The 20,972-nt window shown below is 37.1% G+C and overlaps 2 protein-coding genes across 7 annotated transcripts in view; one reads left to right on the forward strand and one right to left on the reverse strand.

Moving 5' to 3' along the window:
• The window catches only part of LOC138030638 (bromodomain-containing protein 3-like), a 29,882-nt gene extending 15,886 nt beyond the window's left edge, over positions 1–13,996 (forward strand). For all 3 annotated transcript variants that reach the window (XM_068878524.1, XM_068878536.1, XM_068878531.1), the window contains 12 exons: positions 589–833; positions 1,015–1,066; positions 4,371–4,538; positions 5,106–5,152; positions 5,820–5,895; positions 8,426–8,809; positions 9,374–9,430; positions 9,541–9,572; positions 10,046–10,186; positions 11,607–11,698; positions 11,779–11,902; positions 12,603–13,996. In XM_068878524.1, the coding sequence (XP_068734625.1) occupies positions 589–833; positions 1,015–1,066; positions 4,371–4,538; positions 5,106–5,152; positions 5,820–5,895; positions 8,426–8,809; positions 9,374–9,430; positions 9,541–9,572; positions 10,046–10,186; positions 11,607–11,698; positions 11,779–11,902; positions 12,603–12,671 (1,487 nt within the window). In that variant the 3' untranslated portion in view covers positions 12,672–13,996. The remainder of the gene's footprint in view (positions 1–588; positions 834–1,014; positions 1,067–4,370; positions 4,539–5,105; positions 5,153–5,819; positions 5,896–8,425; positions 8,810–9,373; positions 9,431–9,540; positions 9,573–10,045; positions 10,187–11,606; positions 11,699–11,778; positions 11,903–12,602) is intronic.
• Positions 10,426–20,651, reverse strand: LOC138030657 (protein yippee-like 5). 4 transcript variants are annotated; one of them, XM_068878548.1, is made up of 7 exons: positions 20,432–20,648; positions 19,318–19,361; positions 18,975–19,014; positions 17,924–17,992; positions 16,956–16,988; positions 15,737–15,782; positions 10,426–10,621 (listed from the first exon to the last, which is right to left on the reverse strand). In XM_068878548.1, exons 1-7 carry the CDS (start codon positions 20,582–20,584, stop codon positions 10,569–10,571), a joined length of 438 nt encoding a protein of 145 aa, XP_068734649.1. In that variant the 5' UTR covers positions 20,585–20,648; the 3' UTR covers positions 10,426–10,568. The 4 variants fall into 4 exon arrangements, with proteins under 4 accessions (XP_068734649.1, XP_068734659.1, XP_068734642.1 ...); XM_068878558.1 differs by having other exon boundaries at positions 10,604–10,621; positions 17,928–17,992; positions 20,432–20,649; XM_068878541.1 differs by lacking the exon at positions 10,426–10,621 and adding an exon at positions 11,040–11,337 and having other exon boundaries at positions 17,928–17,992; positions 20,432–20,651.
• Between the last annotated feature and the right edge of the window lie 321 nt (positions 20,652–20,972).

The raw sequence follows: 20,972 nt of genomic DNA on the forward strand, positions 1-20,972 counted from the left end.
TGCTAACAGTCTGCTTCACTTACAGCAGTTACCAGTCACACACACCCCTCAAGGACTATTTTTAATTTTACAAAAATAAATTTGGAGGGCATCAACCAGTTTCCATGACAAATTTGATTGACGTCCACCCAAAATTTACATGTAGTTTAAAAAATAAGAGAAAAGACGGTGAGGGGTGCGTGACTGATAATCGCTGTAAAATACAGTATGGGTTTGAAAACACGAGGTGCAGCCAAGTGTTTTTAGACGGATAAAACACGTGCTGCAAATTTTTTAAAGAGCTTCAAAAAACTTTTCACAAAAGGTGTGTCCCCCGGGAATCCGAACAAAGGTTCGAATAAATCTCGGCTTTTTGAAGTTGTTTGCAAGATTCAAACAGTTTTACAAGTTTGTGTAACATAAACAACAGCAAAAACTTGCTTGTGGATGCTTTATTTAGCAAGCCCTACTGATGAATACGGCCTGTTAATTTACCAGTAGCCAATCACAGCATGCATACTATCTAAGAGATATAATTAAATGCTGTACCTTTTGCTTACATTTTGTATTATTGAATCATCCAAGCAAATGTTTTTGTTTTAAAACCAGGGGACAAGTTGGGAAGAGTGGTGAATATTATCCAGTCCAGGGAACCTGGATTAAGGGACTCTAACCCAGATGAAATTGAAATCGACTTTGAAACACTTAAACCATCAACTCTAAGGGAGCTTGAAAAATATGTTCAGCAGTGCTTGAGGAAAAAAGTCAAGCCTCAAACAAAGAAAGCCAAGAATGCAGAAGAAAGAGAAATGGAACAGGCAAAAAAGAAAGAGGAACTTGAACGAAGGCTTCAGGTATGTTTAATGGCTATCTACTTGATGTGACAGTGCATTGTATGTTAGAGTAATAATTATTGGTTTTTGTACTTGAGTAGCATAATGGTTCTTCACGAACTGTAATGGTTGTAAGCTAGACCTACTGGGGGTGGGACAAAACAGGGTTCGGCTGACTGCATCACTCCTTTTCCTCATCAAGGATGTGAGTGGCAAGCTTGGAGGCACAGGACAAAAGAAACAGAATAAAAAAGGTATGATGTTATATTTTGTGGACAGAAATAATTGTTTTAAACACTCTGCCAGAGTTTGTTTTCTTCATGTATAGCTCTCAAGTTCATCTTCCTGGTTCCCCCCACCTTCTTATCTTGTGATTAGCCATTATATATTACAATGTAATTTTGCTATGGTTGCATCTGACATAACCACGGCCATGCAGTAAACTGTCATTTGGGGATTTGGCTTTATTATCATGCAAAACTTACATTTTCCATTGTTTTGTACACCAACATGGCCGTCTCATTACGTGGATGCAAACCAAGAACTGTTTACCCGTGAAAAGGCAGTCATCATAAAAATCGGTCAAGTGATCACAAAATTTATTTCTGGGGAGGGGTGGGGCATTTCTTTAGAACGTAGGGATCAGTGGAATCCTAAGCTCTTTTTCTGAACTCTTTGGTAATTTTGATTGCTTAAAGGGAGTCTAGTCAGTTACTAAGCAGAAAACCACCTGCCTTTCAGAATCAACCATGTACAGTACTTCTGGAAATTTTAATCCCTAGGGTTCTTTTAGTTTCAACAATGTGGACTACTTATTTATCCTGACCAGACCTGACTAGTGGTCAAGTCTGTCATTAGTATCACCCAACTAGCGGACTAATGCAAATCCTGCATTTTGATTGGCTACGCTACCAGAGGACTATTAGTATTAGTCCTCGAGTAGCGAAAAGCATGACGCTTTCTTTCGCTTTATTCCCAAATAAATATTTCTTCAACTTGCATTTGCTAACTTTATTATTGCCTTTTCTGTCCGACTAGTTGGGTGATACTAAAACAATTAGACCCTTTGCCCTCTAGGGCCACGGGTCAATAGCCTTTGAGGCAAAATAGCATTTCTTTCTGTGGCCTAAATTTCTCAAGACACTATAATGCAAATCTTGAGACTGTTTAAAAGAATGAAGGAAATGTAGAATTATGACTTGAGATCTTGCATTGAAACTTGATAAAAGTATGTATGTCCATTAAGGACGGTGCCTACTATTGTTATTGCGCATACGTTCTGCGCATCTTGAGATACTCTGATTTCCTATCGGTGATGCTTACTAATACAGGGATACTTTTGTGCGGTTTAAAACTACCCGGAGAAAGTAGATCTTAGTAAGTACTCTTGGTATCCAAAATGAAAATTGGGGGTAACCATGCATTTTTCAGAGATATTAAGCTTCAATTTGAGAAAGAACGCCATACATTGCTTTGTATTTTAAAGCTTTTTGCAAATATTATTCATGAATTATCTTTGAAAAATGGGTGGTTACCCTCAATTTTCTTTTTGGATTTCAATAACACTTGTTAAGATCTACATTTCCTGCATAATCACACACCAGGGCAAAAATATTGTTAATTAGTAGGCACCGTCCTTAACGTTAGTTAGAAAGACACCTGTTGTTTGACACTGACTTGAGGTTTTACAAAGTGAAGGCCTGAACAGGCCTGATGACATTGGGTCAAGATGCAAAAATTAGTGGATGTAATCACTTGCCTGGCTGACCCAACATTATCAGGTTATCTAAGTACACATGTATCTTGTGTTACACACTTACACTGTAACACAGAATCTACTTGTATATTGTGCAGTGATTCAGATTCTTCGCTGTCTCAGACAATTCAACTTGTATGGGCATGGCAAGTAACCCCAAATTAAATGAAAATTTAAATTAATCAACATAAACATTCAACATTTAAAACATGCATTGTTATCATGGCTTTTAGAAAACAGAATGTTTGCAATGAGCAACTTTTTTAGGTGCCATGAAAATTGCAGGCTCAATTTTTGTTAGGTAAAGCCGATGTTGTGGACCACTGAATTTTTTTTTGCAATTATAGCTCTCTCATGATGTGATATGCTAAATTAACTCATCAAAACCTTGTGACATCATTTATTGGTCATTTCACTGCTTCAGGCTGAAATTTAAAGAGTTAAAGGGACACTGTCATGGAATAGCATGCACAGTATTAATTTTCTCGCACCCAGACAATTTAACAGACTAGTAATGTTTTTGCTTTTTCCGTTAAAGTCTAGAGTTGATACGGTTTCAGAAGAGCAGTAAAAGATGCATGTTAAATATGCATTTTACTGCTCTTGTTGATGTTTTGGAGTCCAATGAAAAATATCATGACTTTGTTCACTGTATATGACCAGAAACACTGTCCACCATACAAGCGCTCACACAGAGGGATTATTTTCTCAGTGATATACCAAACATATTATCAAAGTTAACACGCCATTTCAAAGCTGAAAGAGATTGCATTTATTTCCAAGAGACTACTTTGAAGTCAAAAGACGGGAAGAAAAGAAAATCAGCTGTGTTTTACTCACCGCTTGCAGTTTTATAATTAATTTTGTGCACAAATAAACACAACCAGTGCTGTTCTGCTCATCTAAATGCAGGTTTTTTTTTTCAAAATATTCAAATACATGTACACCTTTTTAGAGTAAATGTAGTAAACATTTATCAACAAAAAATGATGTGGTGGTCTCTGAAATTTAAGTGACTATCTAGAAATGAGCCACGAAGATGGTCTTCGATCCTTGTTACATGTTATAGTGAAACAGATTCTACTCCAATAACACCACTACACCACATGTTGAATTTCTCGTGAATTCATGCCTTAAAAGTTTCCCTTCATTGTAGATGCTGTATTGGTTTTTATGACTGCTCTGCTTTGCTCTTTTGAGGAGACTAAATCTCTATTTGTGCACTGAGTTTTAAAAATTCTGCATGTGACAGTGGCCTCCGTACTGTCTGGACCTTTCCAAACTTGAAAACATCACCTTGATGTGTTTTTTTTTTAATGTTATCTTTATTGAACACATAACAAAAGTTTACATTGTACATACCAAGATACATAATTATAAAAAGAAAAAGAAAACAAACACAACTTATAATCTGACATACAAGCCAAAACATCACCCTGATTTAAAAGCCTGGCTCATACGCAATCGTGAAAGTGTCCCTTAACATTCTTGAAACATGACAAAAAGAAAAGGCTATTGTTCCATTGTTCAGTGTATTTCTACACCTTTTCCAAGACAAAGGGCTTAGTGGGTTAGCTTGCTGGATTGGTGACTTGAATGTCAAAAAATGAATTCAGAACCAAGAGATGTAGAGATTCACTTAAATGTAATTGATTTTCACTCTGGTTTGCTCTACATTTCTCAAGTGCTTAGTCCTTTTTCATCCTGGTGGCATCTATTGTGACAGGTTAAAAGCATCCTCTTGAACCACATTACATAAACAATTACTAATGTACCTTTCTTTCCTCTCCTTGCATTTGCAGAATCGCAACGACCTGATCATTCTGTTGTCGATGTGGTAGGAAGCGAGCCTCGGCCATCAAGATTAAGTGAAAGCAGCAGTAGTAGTGGAAGTGGTTCAAGCAGTAGTTCTGATTCGAGTTCAAGCTCTGGCTCTTCTAGTTCAGCAAGCAGCTCTGACTCTGAATCAGGTAGTGAAGAATAGACTGACTTGAAGCAACAGCATCAGTGAAAAATCGAATCGCTAAATAAATGGCATGTAGATAGTCAAAAGGTCTGTTAACCTGTCTTGAACATGAACATGGAGACTGTGACATCAAGTTCAAATTATTATTAGTGTAGCTTTTTTTAAAATTGTAAATTATGTATAAATGAACAGACAAGGTGATTAGGTCCTATGTTTCCCATTCAAGTGTAATGTGAATGTTATATGTAGGTAGGATGTCCAGAAAGAAAGGATAAAAAAATGTTGGTCCTGCATGTAGTATTTGTTCCAACCCTAACATAATGAAATTATGGACTCTTGAAACAAGACATCTGTCAAAAGTCATGTAGTGTAAAAAGAATGCATAGTAGTTTTGTGTGTATGTAACATTCATCCAATCCAGCGAGAAACATAGTGTAGGAAAATAAATATTGTATTTTTACCCTACTGGATTTTGTTTGTCATTTGTGCAGCTGTGTATCACTGTCCTTTGATGAGTTTAAGTTCCCTTTTCAGTCAAAGGTGGATCTAATTTGGTTTCCTTGTTTGGCAGAGTCTGGTGGTTTGACCCACAAGACTTCTACTCACAGTACTAGCAAGGTACTTATGATTTCATTCACAACTTTGCAATGAACCTTTGCCGTTTTCTTTCTTCACCTGCGCTTTTATGTACGTCAGTTTATTCATTGGAGGCACCTTGCCTCTTCCTCCAAAGTTATCATTCCTCTGAAAGAGATTTGATTCAAAACTGATGCAAGTTGTTTTTTTTTTCTTTTTTTTTTTTTTTGGTTGGGGGGGCGCGCCCCCCCCCCCGGAGAGTAAATGCTAAATTGAGTTTTCCCAAAAGTCAATGCTGTTGTATCACACCTATCTTTGTTCATTTGCATCCATGTTTCACTCCACAGCTATGCTAGTTTGGAAGTGGCAGGATTTCTGCTAGTAACGGACCTGCTTTGCATGCAGACTGATTTTACCAGCACATTTCTTTCACAAACGTAAAACTTAGGACAAATTGTATTCACCAAGTTAACTTCCAATTGTGTGGAGCAATTGGATGACTTACTCATTTTGAAACAGGTGTCAGAGGGCTAAAAAACTACTCCAAATGCTCTACGGGACATTTCCAAATTTTAGTTCAGAGTTTTTCCTATGCTGACAAAAATCTCTGTTGCTTGTAAATACTTTTCTTTTTAAATCTGGCTTTGAGTTGTACTGACTGTTGATACTAACAAGTCAGATCTCATTCTGTTCCTCATGACATTACCAGACCAACTCTGCTGGGCATTCGTCCAAGGCGACACCAACGCCGTCCAAACCAGTAGCAAGTGATGTGACCCAGCCTGGTATGTCTTAATTCCCCACTTTTTCATGTTGTCTTGTTGAAAACTTACCATTTCTTTTGAACCTTTTGGTCTGAATTTTTATGGCATTTAAATTTCTGCAGACCATCTGAAAATCAGGTGTTTGCACTTGCCCCGTAGGTTTTGTTCAAAGAAATGGTTAGTTGAAAGTTGTAACCTAATATTATTTAAGTGAATCCAAGAGTCTACATTTTGATAGATTATTGAAAGAATACTTGTACCAGTTTAAAGCCCTGATAAGGAATATTTTTCCTCTTAGAAAAATAATGATGGATATTGACTGCCTTGACACAAGAGGAAGCAGTCAATAGGGCCTTGTACCAGAAATAATTTGTCAAACATACAAGAGTAGATAACTTTGTCTGACATTTGACCCTGGGTTGGGCTGGGTATAGCATCAAAATCTTTTTCATTTCTTGCATGAATGCTTCCCTTAATAAGTTCCATGGAAGAAACCAATGCCTTGAAGAATTTTTAAGTAGTTTGTGGAAGCTCTGTTCTCAGCATATTGTGTTCTACTCAGGACTGGTTTTCAAATGACTGGAAAATAAAGTTACCCGAAACACCATGTTGCAATTCTTGTTACTGTAAGCAGGGGTTTGTCTCGTAGCATAATTTTCTGAGAGTAGGGCAATTAAAAAAAAAAAACACTTTCACACATCGTGATAAAAACTTGGCATAGAGAGAAGACACTTGAAGAAGGGTTCCAACTGACAGTGCTCCCTGGCATAATTACAATGCATCGTATTTGTCAAATTTGATGATGGAGGGAACTGGAGTACTTCAGAAAAACCCTCAATCAGATTGAAAATTAATTAACCTGAAACTAGTTGATGGCTGCAATGCCAGCCTAATTCACCCAAAGTGCCCAGCACTGGTTCTTACCACAGGGTCAGTCATTCACGTATTAACCATGCCAAACATGACCTGACTTAGCGCACACACGGAAACTGTTGTTTTCCTTTAACATGTCATACTATTGTAAGGCATTAGTTCTCTCTCAAGAACACCAGGACCCAGTTGTTCAAATGATGAATAGTGCTATCCACCGGACAAATCGCTATCCAGTGGATACGTAATAGCGAAACCAATAATTATTACACTATTCGATGGAGTGATTTATCCAGTGGTTAGCGTTGTTCACCTTTTGAACAACTGGGACCAGTCAAGTGGCATGCATACCTCCTTAGCTCACAAGGCTCAGAAATTGAAGCGATACTAATAATCTAATATTGTAAGAGGCTAAAAATAGCTTGCTTACTTATGCAGAGGTTTCAATTTAACTTTTGAAGTAGATGCCTGGGCTGATCAATGAAAGCGGCAGTCACTCTTATCTTTTACAAGGGTTTAAGTGAAAATCAAGGCAGATTAGGCAGCGTTGAGAGGCAAATTTCTGACAAACAGATGGCGGTATACCAGCAACCTTTTTTTCAGCTTTACACATAAAACTAGGAAACCCTTTTATCACTCCTTGAATTTAACAGCTAGTTGTACAAGCCCAATATTATTGATTCAAGGTTTCCATTTAACCAACAGCCAAATTGAGTGTTTTTCTAATGACAGGCCAAAGTTGCCATGAAAAGCAACCGGTTTGTTTTACATGAAATGCTATGGGCAACCTCCTTCTTGGAATTTTGTGCCTCAATTAAAAGCTGGGATTGCCCCAAAAGTAATGCATCTAATGTGGAAAAACTAAGACAATGTTCTACTTGATATTTAGCCTCAAACATATGTCCTATTCCTGCTGACACTGAAATGTCATGGCTACTCTCGCAGTACTTCTGTTAAGCCTTTCAAAAATAGCTGATGGTTTGGTGACTAAATCTAACTTTCTTACCCTGTGAGGTGTTCTTTCTCAGTATGCACGTTTTGTCAAATGTGAAGTCTTTGAATACTACAAAACAATCTCCTTTTGAGGTTTTGGTTATTTGACAATGTTTTCTTCTTTGAGAGTAATGGTTTGGACTTGTTTGGGCATGTTTGTTGCTATAATAAAGACTGGGTTTTCTGATGCATAGAACCGTGTTGGGGAAACAAAAAAAGGCAGACTAGTTGTTTAATGGATCTCTTAGCTTGTACATTTTGTTTCCCCATTTCAGACCATGTGATGTTCCCAAGGGAATTTTCCTTTTCTTTTTTTGTAAGTTATCCATAAGACACTTGAAAGAAACTGTTCCCTAGAGTAACATCACATGGTCTGAATTAGGAAAACAAAATGTACAAGCGAAACAGGTCAATTAAGGTCAAAGCTACAAGAATACAACCAGCTATTTCAAACTTGTATTAACTGATTTTCCTTGAAAAGTCTGCTTTTTACTTTTTGTTTTCCATTGCTCAGCAGATAGTGAGCAAGCAAAACATATCTTTGGATTTCTAAAAGGCTGAGCCTGATCCCTGGTTGATAATATGTACATGTAGCAGATGATGGTCGTCAAACATATTCTGTTGATATTTAGTAATTATTGAAATTTCCAACAATTGACCTTTCACAAATTTCTTTCCTTGTTCTTAGCTGTGCCACCTTTGAAGCATCCTCCAGCAACAAAACAAGAAAAACCTGCTGTACCAAGTCCTGTTTCCACCACCACTGCACCTACACCAGGGAGTGGCGGTGCATCTGTTGGGGGTATTGCACCCACCAGGGCCACTAAAATAGCAGCGCCAAGCGGGCCTGCAGCCAAACCACCTGCAGTGCACAAACCGCCTGTGCCCACCAGCACATCTGCCACCCCAAAACAAGCTGTCTCATCAATAGCAAAAAGTACTCCAGCTGCAGCTAAACCACCCGCTGCTGCTCCTGCCATTACACCAGTCAGCACCACAGCTCCGGCATTGCCAAAAGATAAGACAACAGCTCCTAATGTGGAGAAACCTTCGACAGCACCTACAAAATCAGGTAATGGTCCAGTGGTTAGGGAATTGGATTTGCATGCATTTGAACCAGGTTCACATCCCCATCTGACTGGATTTGGCTTTCAACCCTCCAATGCTATGTAAATAATTATATTGTTGATGGCCTCATGCAATTGAGGGTTTTTATTTGTGTTCTGTTACGGTATTTTTTTTCTTTGAGATAAATAAAATGGATAGCTTGTTAGAAAAGTATTCAAAAAAAGTATTCATGCGCTTTTCCCTTGACTGAAGGAGAGAAAAGCTCTGGGGAACCCTGAAACAAAGTGTCTTCTCATTGGTTTTTGTGAAGAACAATCAAAAGCATCTCTAAGTGAGGAGTGAGGAGGTGCTGTAAGGTTCAAGTAGCCAATTTTTGGCTTAAAGAACCCTACGGCGCATGTTCTCCGGCATAGAGTTTCCCAGAGCCTTGGGTCGATCGGCGGCTCTGGTGACGAGCATGGGCAAATTTGTTATTTATTTGTCCAACTGTCTTCATTGTGTGATGACAAATACACACCTCTATTCAAGTGGTAGCTTGGTTAATTGTTCTGTTTCTCTTTGTCCTCAGGGAGCAGTGGTTTGACATTTAACATTGGTGAATTACCAGGTTCATTGGCAACAATTGGTATGTTGAGAAGTAACACTTCCAATTTAATTTCCTTGCTATGCTAAATTAAGTTTAGCTCATTATTGAAGAATTTCTTTTCATCAGTTGAAATAATTCTGCCTTTTTAGGGCAAAAGAGTGAAACTCCAGTATCTAAGAAGGTAGGTTATGAAAGAACTTACATAAGTTAGTACTGCAAGAATGTTTTCTTGCCTTCATTGCAGTGACCGTGTCTTAGTATTTTAATTGCCAATATGATAGGGGAAAATGTATGTGTTACTTTAAGTCGAACATTGAATGTTTTGAGTGCAATGTTTTGGTGTAACACTCCACCATTTCTCACCTTTGAAATGGAACATTATGTATCATCAGAGAGTTGTATCAAGGCAAAAATTGCCCTGTAGACTTGCTCTTTTAAAATTACATACAAAAGTTAATGACATCTGAAGTGAGGCTTAAAGGTATGGGCTGCAAGTATTTAGGAATTAACTTGAGAAAGAGTCCTTTTTTTATAGTGGAACTTAAAAAGTTCTGTTTTATCTTGATAAAAATAATATGTGGAACATTTATGCATCCAAGCCTTTCATTTGTTAAACAAATTGGTGACCGTGTTCTTTTTTTTTCAAACATACAGGATCCAGTACCTAAGCAATTTCGTCAAGTACCGTCGTGGTCTAATCTTGCATCTACGTCAAGTTCTTCTCACTCTCGACCTGTGTCATCTGCAAGCAGCTTTGAAAAATTTAAGCAACAGGCAAGGGACAAAGAAGAGAGGGTACGTGATCTTCTTTTTTATTGCAAAAATTATTCACTGACTGGAGTATTCTGGTGTGTAGCATTATCCATACTTTTCACGCATAAAGCCCAAGTAACACTTGAAGATTAGGGCCTTAGACCTTAGACACAGTAAAACCTATTACGTCTCACTCCCTAGGAGTCAATGAGTTAAATCAGTTACCAAACTTATTAAGTGGATATAGAGATTTTCAGTTCATGCAGCTTGTCATCCTTCAAACAACTGGGGTCAGGAAATAAATCACTCCCTTTTTACTTGAATTCAGGGATTGTTGGCCAATACCTGATTCCATCAGTTGGTCCACACTTTCCTTGTGCACGTCTTTTGGTCAAAGCTGATGGTTTCATTATAATGGAAATTTTCAATTCAGTGGTCCACCAATGGTAACACCAAATTCCTGAGAGAGCTGAATCACTAATAATATAAGCATATAAGCTAGATGAACAGGGGATCAGGGTGTTTACTTGGCTAAATAAGTATTCTTCAGAAGACTTTTGTGCTTTCAGACTCATCCCACCATCAAGTGTACATTTCAAGCTGCATTTGCAAACTAATTCTCTGAACTTCTGTGTCAAGTAGGGGCAGTGCATACCGGTACATATAATACTCGTGGATATTTTGCGAGTTGTGTTGTATTGTTCTGAGCCCCATAGGGGTGAGGAAAAATACGAGCAATGAGCTTAAATTTAAGCATGTTAATGCAGCTTATAACAAATGCAAACCACGAGTTTAAAACTCTGAAAGCCTGCAACTCCCATGTGGCTTATTAAATTACCGGTATTCATCTGCGTACACACGCATTGCATTTTTAAATTATTGAGTCTATGACCTCATTTTGTCCTCAATCCAGCTCTCTCAAGATTTTAAAGTTTGTAATGGCAGACGATTAAATAGGAAAATTCCAGTTAGTAAAATAAACAAGTGTTTTTTTAAACCAAGGCTTAAAACTTAGGTCACTTTATGTATAGTTAACAAAGAAATGCAAAGAAAAGTAGACTCGAAAAAACAGAAACAAGAAAAAATAATTGTCCCTTTAAAGCAGTTCTGAAAGGCCCAATCGGAAAACTTGCAATGATAGTAAGAAGCATGCTGAAGTAAGTCTTTTCAGCAAAATAATAATGCAAACACACCTATGAAAAAAAAAACATCAGAACTTTCTTAATGGGACATAGTTTCTTAGTGAGTGATTAACCCATTGACTCCTGGGGGTTCCCCATTGACAAGTAAAATACTCTGGCATTAGACAGAGTAAAAATACTAAGTATGGCTGGTTTAGAGGTGAAAGGGTTAATGTCCAGTTACTTTCATAAACTGCAAGCCCCATTATTTCCTGTCATAGCCTTGAATACTAAAGAAAGATTCCATAACTTTGTTTTGTTGTTTTGGGTGTATGTATCAGGAAAAAAACCTTAAAGCAGAGGAGGAGCAAAGACGTCAACAAAGAGAACGATTAGAATTAGAGAAAGTTCGACTTGCGGAGGAAAAGCAAAGGTCTGTCTTCTTCCAACCCTCTTGGTTTTTTGGAATGCATGTATAGATTTTGATTTTTTTTTTTTTTTTTTTTTTTACAGAGAAAAAGAGGAAGATGAGGCCTTGGAGCAAGCAAGGCAGCTCAAAGAACAAGAGCAAGCTAAGCAAATGCAAAAAATGAAAATAGAACGAATGAGAGAGGCAGAACGGAGACGGAGGGAAGCTGTAAGTGTTCCTTTGGGGCAAAGTCTGTTGAATAGTTTGTGTTAAGCCTTATCTTTGATTTGTAAACCTTCACTCGAGCTCTTCTTTAAAGTGCCCCTGTGACCAAAAAATCACCTCATATTTTTCTTTGGATCTCAAAACTATGTTAACAAAGTTAAAACACGTTTTAAGCCTTGATTTCAAAAAGACACCTCTTTATTTTAACTGTAATTTTCCTATTTACTAACATTATGTTCTTGAGAGAGCTGGATCGAGGAGAAAATGACGTCAAAGGCTCACCAGTTTAAGAATGCAATACGTGTATACGCCGCAGAATTAATATGCAGCACAGGGGTTTTGGGCTTTCAGACTTTTAAACTCATGCTTTGCATATATAATAAGCTGCGTTCTCACACTGAAATTTTAAGCTAGTGAGCCTCTGACGTCACTTTTCCCTGGATCCAACCCTCTGAGGTCCAATCGGTCAGTTTTGAACGTGAGTAATGGCGGACCATGAAATCTAAAACTTACACTCAAAGTAAACGTAGTAAAATTTTGCTAGTCAGGTGTTGAGCAAACACACTTTCAAAATCTGAAGGAAAAAAGGAAGTGGTTTTTTTGATCACAGGGGCACTTTAAAGGGAAGAAGTTACATGTTCATTTTTGACACTTGTGTCACAGCTGTTGGGGTTTCATGGTGTTTTGTTTTTTTTGTTTTCAGTTGGCTGGAACCATTGATATGAACCAACAAGGTGACATAATGGCAGAGTTTGAGGGAACAATGGGCTAGTCACAAGATTATGATTAAGCTGGACATCTATTAATAGAGTTGAATACAACAATCCGATGAAAGAGTAGTTTGAATCATCACATCAATGTGTCATGTACAGATTCAAGGTAATTGGAATCTGTACGGTAACAGCGTCTGGAATGTTGCCACGAAATGGATAATTTTTATCTTATTTATAGCTTTTATATGCTGTCAATTGCAATGATCCTGAAAAACGTCCAAATGCTCAAAGGGATAATAGCAGTTTTTTTTACTGCAAAAGAGACTATTATTTAGCACTTCAAGCTACAATATGTACTGTATTATTAATGCATCTCGTGTATAGTCCAAAATTTTGGAAATCATAATTATGTAGCCCAGCCACTGCCCTCTCTGGAAGCTCACCCCCCTCCCCCCCAAGGTTGTTGGTCAAATCATGTTTATTCATTGAAAACTGTGACATAGTTCCATCACAATAATTCAATTGGCATTGTGTTTCTGTGTCCTTCCGCAATTAAATAATCTAGCACAAGTCTTGAATGTTGTTAACTTAAGCATTAAATTTTGGTTGATAAAAAGCAGCCTTGAGTTATGTGTAATTACAGTTTGATGATGTTGTAATTCAGTTTCAATTCATATGCCATTGTTCTTCATTTGGCTTTAAATGACTTGTTCGTAGGATTGTATGATCTATTATTGTTGATTGGTTGGTGCGTTCGTCTTACAGAAATATGTACAAGGTGGGAGAGGTAAAGAACAATGTTACCAGTGATGTAATTTACTGCAGGGACCAGAGTGCTTCAGTTACTTATTATAGTTTTTCAATCTCTGAAGATTACAAACATCTAAATACGAAAGAATTTTGTCTTGCAAATGAAATGTCCTGAAACATATAGTACTCCTAGAGTACATTAGTTAAAAAATCCTAGGCCTCATTTTGAAAGCATTCTGGTCATGGCAGGCAAATGACACCATCATGCAATATTGCCTGTCAACTCATCATGGCCTTTGTGTAATAGTACAGCTTTGTGTAGTTGCTTGTTTGCTTTACAAATGATGCTATAATTATATTTAAAAAAATATATTAAAAACAAAATTAAAAAACAACAATGCCAATTATACTTTTTTTCATTAATTAAAAAATTGTCTGACTGGCACAGAAAGGTATTGTTGTAAAAACAAACAAATTTTGAAAAACAAGAAGAGAAGAGAAATTGCAGTTGAATTAAAAAAATCCAACTAGAGTACTTGAATTTTGCAGTTCAAGCTTGTACACTAAAAATGTACAGCAAAAAAAAATCTGGAAAATTTTAAGGAGAAAAAAAAAAAATAAACAAAAAACTTTCTATCTGTTTTGTCTATTATTTGACTATAATGATGTTAGCAGTTGTAATGTTTGTGTTCCAAACTAATTCTCTGTGAGAGTGGCTCTGTTGCAATGCAACGTTTTTATGTAACATCGTTTTTTTTTGGCTGTGTACAATTTCTGTGAAAGATAGGTGGTCTTCGCCTACTCTTCAGAAAGGGTTGTGAGACAGCCTGGTGGTTTATAGTCCTTATCCAAGAAGCCTTAAATGTTTAAAGTGCCTCTGTGACCAAAAAATCGATTCTTAGTTTTCTTTGGATTTCAAACTGTGTTAACCAAACACTAAGTGACCAAAGCTTTAAGCCTTGACTTCAAACAAGACACCTGTTTATTTTAACTGAATTTTTCCCATTTAATGGTCCGCCATTACTAACTTTAAGTTCTTGAGAGGGCTGGATTGAGAGACAATGACGTCAAAGGCACACTAGTTTAAGAATGCAGTGCATGTGTACACTGCAAAATTAATACGCAGCACAGGAGTTTTGGGATTTCAGACTTTTTAAACTTGCATTTTGCATAATTATATAATAAGCTGCATTCACAGGCTGAAACTTCTTAAGCTAGTAAGCCTTTGACGTAATTTTTGAACATGAGTCATGGATAAAAATCAAAGTTCAAAATTTTGCCAGTCAGGTGTTAAGCAAACACAGTTTCAAAATCTGAAGGGAAAAAAGGAAATGATTTTTTTAAATCACAGGAGCACTTTAAATAATGAATGACTGGATGAATGAGCATGTGATTAACCACTCCCCTTGGGGCTTTTCAGGGTCAATAGGCCACTTTGGAAAATACCAAAATACTCTTTGTTCCTCCCCCCAAATTTTGCATAAGCATTGTTTTTGTTTTCTCTTCAGACCATTGTAAGTCCCAAGAGAAACAAAAAATTGGGGGGACAAACTAAGAGTATCATGGTATTTTCTGAAGTGCGCCTATGTACAACACTTTGCCAGACTGCTTTTGTCCATACCTTTGTTACCTCCAAACTTGATCACTACAATTCTCTTCTATATAATGTCTAAAAATACATCATGCAGAATTCTTTCTGAATGAATTAAGTTAAAGATTTTGCTCCTCACCTTCAAGGCCCTACATCAGCAGTCTCCTACCTATATTCAAGACCTAAGATCTCACTGCTTACTGTCCAGAACGCTTAGATTATCTTCTACACTTTGTCTCAATCAACTACCAGTGGCTTTAACAGATTATTTGTTGAATTTATGAGTTAGAATTTGGTAAGATGTTTCAATAGGACTGAAGCCCAGGTTCCACTGATTAGAACTTTAATACAAGGAAGTGATGATAGCTATCCACCCTTCATTCCAACGAAAAGTATGCTGATTCTCTGTTTTGGCAAAAATAAGTGATTGAATTTTCCCTTCATACAATTCATTGATAAGAAAGAATGGAAAGAGAACTTGAAAATGTACAAGAATTTTAATAAAAGCCAACTATTTACAAAATTTACATTAACTTTATTTTCATGCAGCATAGATTTATTCAATATGCACAAGTCAGACTAAAGAAAATGAGAGCATCTTCTTAATTCTTGAATATGTTGTGTAGACAGAGTTAGCTTAGTAACTAGAATGAAATAATGGTTAATAACAGATATCCTTCAGTGCATATTAAATATAAATGTACCCAGTACAGTGTGTACATTACAACATTACATTTTTTTATATAGAAAGTTATGGATCTAAATCACCAATTTCCTGGATACCTTCGCTCTCTGTGACAAGGGCACGCTCAAGAATGACTTGGCCTTCCTACAAGCACAATTAGGTGCAGATGTCATAATTTATAACAATAACATTACTATTTAACTGTTCCAGAAATGCTAAATTTCTTTAAAATTTAGGTTATGAATTCATAAAAAAGAGGGACAAAATAATATATAGAAGTTTGACTCCAAACAACAAAAAGATAGAGTTGAGTAGACACCTCAACAGGAGAAAAAATTTCTGATTAAATGAAGGGGAAAAAGAAGTCTGCTTTGAGCCTAGAAGGCCCATCAGGCCAGCGCTTATCTCCGTTTTCTGTAGCATGAAGCGACTAAGGAGTATTTCCACTCCCCCTGGATGGGATGCCAGTCCATCGCAGGGTTACCCCCAGCATTAGATTCGCCAGTACCCCTGGATGGAGAGAGGCATTGGGAGAGTAAAGTGTCTTGCCCAAGAACACAACACAATGTCCCCGCCAGGACACGAACCTGGACCACTCTAGGCCATTTTCACACCATTTTGTAGTCTAATGCAATATCTTTTATTTCCTCAAATAAATCTACACATGACCCTTCGATGGTTTGGCCATTTTGAGTGGAGCAAATCATGGACTGGAAGGGTCCGGTCCCTGCATGCGGACGGGTCCGCAACCCTGGAAAGGCTGCGAAAAAGCTGGTGGGAGGTCCTGAGAGAGGACCTCCGGTTATCTGGACTAACCCCAGAGGACACAAACAACTGTGTTTTATGGAGAAGGGAAACAGCCATGCAACGTCAGACCCGCGGTTCAGTGGATAGCTGACGTCATAAAGGATAGTGGGTGTGTGTGTATGATGACTCAAGCAGCTGTTACAAAATACATTTTGTGTTCTCGACCCCCTTGGCTGCTTAATAGCGTACCAGAGGATAATATTAAACTGCATGTTTCTGATGCAGATTAGGAACAAATCTATTGCTTTAACAATATTGGTGTTAGAAGCCATGTGTTCCTGAATCTACTGATTCCTTCCTTGACCAGAAAGGAGAGAATAAAAAGAATAGTGAGCTCAAATGATGGCGAATTGAAACGTTTTCAACAACTCTAAACTAATAAATCACAAGAAGTTGTGATTCATTCAAATTGCGTAAGTTTTTTTTTTGTGGGTATGTGCCTAAAATGAGGCAAAGATTCAAGTTACAGTTAAATAAAAAAATAGAATGGGGCTCTTAAATTAATCTTACCTTGTATTGTTGACTCTCTTCTGTAGCATATTCCTGTCATGATACAATGACATAACAATCGTTCCAATTAAGTAAAGCGGTATACAAGACATCAGATAGCCATTGTTCAAGGCAATACAGCAGCTAGATGTGGCTATAATCATCTTGTAGACAACAAAGCCTACATGTGTATATTGTTTTGTTGGAAACACCCACAAATACTATTAAATGGTAGACTGCTTTAGGGTCTTGTGATCATCACTACCTTCATAATGTTGGTAAGTTGTATTTCTGCCTGAGTCGCTTACCATAATATTAATTTGAAGAATAGAGTATGATGGCTTCTATACCATAACCTTCCACAGGAGACAGATCTAAAAGTCGATTTTTGTTGTAAAAAAACCCCTCTGCTTCTATAACAAAAATAATATTGCTTACACAGTTCAATTCGTGTCACTCAATCTAGTACACAGTCTTTATTTCAGATATCTGATAAAAACAGTGTATTTGCAAGTCTGTTTGGGTTGGTTCACCACTGTTAATCCCATAGAGATCCAGAGCATGCCATTGTAACTAATAGTATACAGTCAGTATAAAATGCAGACTGCGTATAAAACGCAGACTGAGGCCTAGATTGTTGATATATTTTCAAGTGACCTTAGGGACACGCAATGTTTTCTCTGCCACAAAAATTTCCTACTACCTGTAGCCTACTAGGTCTATTTCAAGTCAACAGTTGCTTTGCTCACACGTGCTCCAACCTTTCGCCATAGTTCAGCATGGCAGGATTTCTGCTAATACATCCAAGGTAAGACTGCAAGATGAGGCCTAAACTGTCGCATTGCTTTAAATTGTTTAGAAAATATGCGCCGTCTGCAGTCTGCATTTTATACTGACCGATTGTAAATACCTGTGCATACCTCTTGCTTATAATATTAAATTATTGTTGTTACGGTATCTACCATCAAGTTCAATTTTCTAATACTTACGTACATCCAACCTAACTTGGTATCACAATTCTTGCAAAAAACATCTCTGACCATGTGTCTTCCAGTTAGCTGCAATTTTTTTTACATATTGAGGAAAATGAAAGGTTAGAATGATGATGTACATCAGTGTCACATGACAATAACATGCCAAAAAACAAACCTCTCGGACACAAAGGAGGCTGAATGTCTACATGTATATAGTGGAGAGATTAGCCAAGGTGAGCAGCGTTAAAGCAGAGGTGAAAGGGCATATTCACCTTCAACCATTAAGTCCTGATTTTAGCATCATGTGGGTTAAGCATTTTGGTTCCCAAGTCGGCTCTAACATGTTTTTTCTGAAGCTTTAATTAAGGGAGGTGGTTCTTAACTACAGAAAGACAATGGTTGCTAAGGAAGCTTTTTAGTCAAGAGTCCTACAAAAAAGGTTGCATGGATGGTTCTTTGAAGTAGCTTTTTAAATAGAAATCTAATCAGTCAGAAATTGCATGAGCAGCAAGTCCCAGTCCTCTTCCATGCGAGTCAGTGAAAAACATGTAAAAACTCTCAAGAAAAGGCAGTTTTTTGACCGGATTGGAACTTCCTAGGTATCATTTTTCGTAAACTGTAGCATGAAATTTCTATTTGGACAAAAAATAAAACTGGTCTTTTGAAAAGCCTTATGGCATAATTGTTTTGAGAAGTATACATATTTTAAATCCATGCCACAAATTTTGTGTCATACTGTTGCGTTAAAAATTTGTAAAAAACATAGTTAACTCGATGAGGTTTTAGGCATTTCTGTTTGGTCATGTGATTTACCAAATAAAAAATTATGATCGTGAGTCAAACCAGACAAACAAAATGTTAAATAGAACACACTTGGCAAAAAAGGATAACTGTATAGTTAAAGGGACTCGAGAAATGACTTTTTGACGGGGTCCATAGCAACGGTTTAGAAGTTAAGAGCCACAGTGCCTTTGCACTGTAACAAAGTTATGTTTGATTATTATTATTATTATTATTATTATTATTATTATTATTATTATTATTACCACTATCCACTATGACTTACCATCTCTCTGTCTTGAACCTCACTGTATGATAAGTTAACCCTAAAATAACAAAGTACTTTTTACTTATTTTATGTATTCCTGCAGTTACTGGTTGTTACAAAAAATATACATATATATCAAAAGGTGCCATAGCAACCACAAATTCTTATAATACTGCAATTTTTCAAATTTATTGGTCATCTATTTAAATCGCTTGATGAGTGTGGTCAATTTTTGACAACACAAAACAGAGCAGCAGCAATAAAATGATGCATTGTAATTACTCCTGAAGCCCTGAAGTAATTTAATTACATACATTATGTGTATGTATGTGTTTGTATCAATAGTGTATAAAATACTTACACTTTCTTAAACAGAAATGCTCTCCCAGTTGCTCCATTAAATCTCTAAACAATGCAAGGATATAATTGAGATGTTCTAGTACTATACAAAGCAGTGTAAAATTTACAATTGATTTTTATAAAATAATAGGATAGTACATGCACTCTCATTGGTCAATAGCTGTGTTGAGATGAGAGTACGGAAACACGCCTGTGAGATCACATGAATTTTGATTGGTTATGTAGTGAGACGCATGTTTTGATTGGCTGGTAGGAAATATGAGCTTGCATTAAGAAAATCTGTTTCAATCAAGAAGTAAAAAACTAGCATTATCATTCATTTGCCAAATTATCTTTGAGGAATATTTTATAAAAGCAATAGAGGACTTTTTTCCATGTTTCCATGGTCTCATTTAAGCACTCGGGGGAAGTTGGGAGAACTCTCGACAGTTATGCAAACCCTCGACTGCGTCTCGGCTGGTTTGCGTAACTGTCTCAAATTCTCCCAACTCCCCCTCGTGTTTAGATGAGGCTGTGGAAACACGGAAAACGTCCTCTATTGCGTAAATGGTATAGTGAAGATATCGTTGAGGTCACCCATTGTCATTAATGTGCCAACCAGAGCCCCATTGGCTGTCAAAACAAAAGGTCTTTCGTTCCTGTGGTTCAACCTGCTCAAACAAATAAATAACAAACAAACAGATATCTTCCCTATTTTTCTTAATAGAACAGCTGCATATTCGCTAGTCTGTTTAGCAGTCAACAATGATATGCAAATCGCCGCCAAAATACTGGATACATCAAGAAATAAGCTAAGTATGTAACCTTTAAATGCAGTTGTTTTCCACAGCACGTTCTCGTTAAGTTTAAATTCAACAAATACATTTTAATTACGCCTTATTTGCTATGAAAGATATCAAGGATCGTAGTAAAAAAATTGACGAGAAAACAAAAATTATATTTCTGATGGACTCTAATTGACATAACACAACGGAAGATCACATCACATCAAGACAACTTCAGTGTTTATTCTCTCAAAACTTCTGTTACCTAAAAAAACAAAAAGGCTTCGCGTTTGTAAACCCAGAAGTCTCATTTATCCAATACAGACTAGACAACTCACACTAGATACATACCATTGAGCTCAACAAAGAGCGATTCGTCAACGCAGTGTCGCATTGAGCACAGGAATAAAGCCTTGTTCCTCCAGGATGATCAAGAAAGATTCGACCCATACTTTCAGACGCTTTTTCGAATTGAGGATATTCAAACAGCATTGAAGAGAACATTTGCGCCAATTCCACAATTTTTCGCAGCGCTCATCTTTGTTTTGATATCTTACGTCACGTGACAAGTAGGCATTGACATATGATTGGCTAACGATGTGTAATGATATCATTAAACACTTTGGTATTTTGTTTCCCGCGAAACAATATTTCCCCGAGGCGCAGCCGAGGGAAACATTGAATTCGAAGGGAAAAAAAAAAGAACTGTTTCCCGAGGGAACAGTCCTTAAGTGATTTGTTATATAAAAAGAAAAGAAAAACATAAAAAGAAAACCGTGCAACAGCAACTGCGGTCTTCGGTCAACATTACCTAGTCTCGTACCCAGATCTCACTCTGTCACTGGAAATGTGAGATCTGGCTAAGTTCGACAATACACCCTTTTTCATTGGC

The sequence above is a fragment of the Montipora capricornis genome, chromosome 2 (assembly GCF_036669925.1).
Source record: "Montipora capricornis isolate CH-2021 chromosome 2, ASM3666992v2, whole genome shotgun sequence".
NCBI classification, from domain to species: domain Eukaryota; kingdom Metazoa; phylum Cnidaria; class Anthozoa; order Scleractinia; family Acroporidae; genus Montipora; species Montipora capricornis.

What these genes read in the sequence shown, in the direction of transcription:
- LOC138030657 (XM_068878541.1), bottom strand. Translation starts at nt 20,584, where the DNA reads ATGTTCTCTTCAATGCTGTTTGAATATCCTCAATTCGAAAAAGCGTCT. An exon ending in GATACCAAGTTAGGTTGGAT is followed by an intron (nt 16,989 to 17,927) that starts GTACGTAAGTAT and finishes GTATCATGACAG; the next exon opens with GAATATGCTACAGAAGAGAG. An exon ending in CCTTGTCACAGAGAGCGAAG is followed by an intron (nt 11,338 to 15,736) that starts GTATCCAGGAAA and finishes TTTTTTTCATAG; the next exon opens with GTGTGTTTGCATTATTATTT.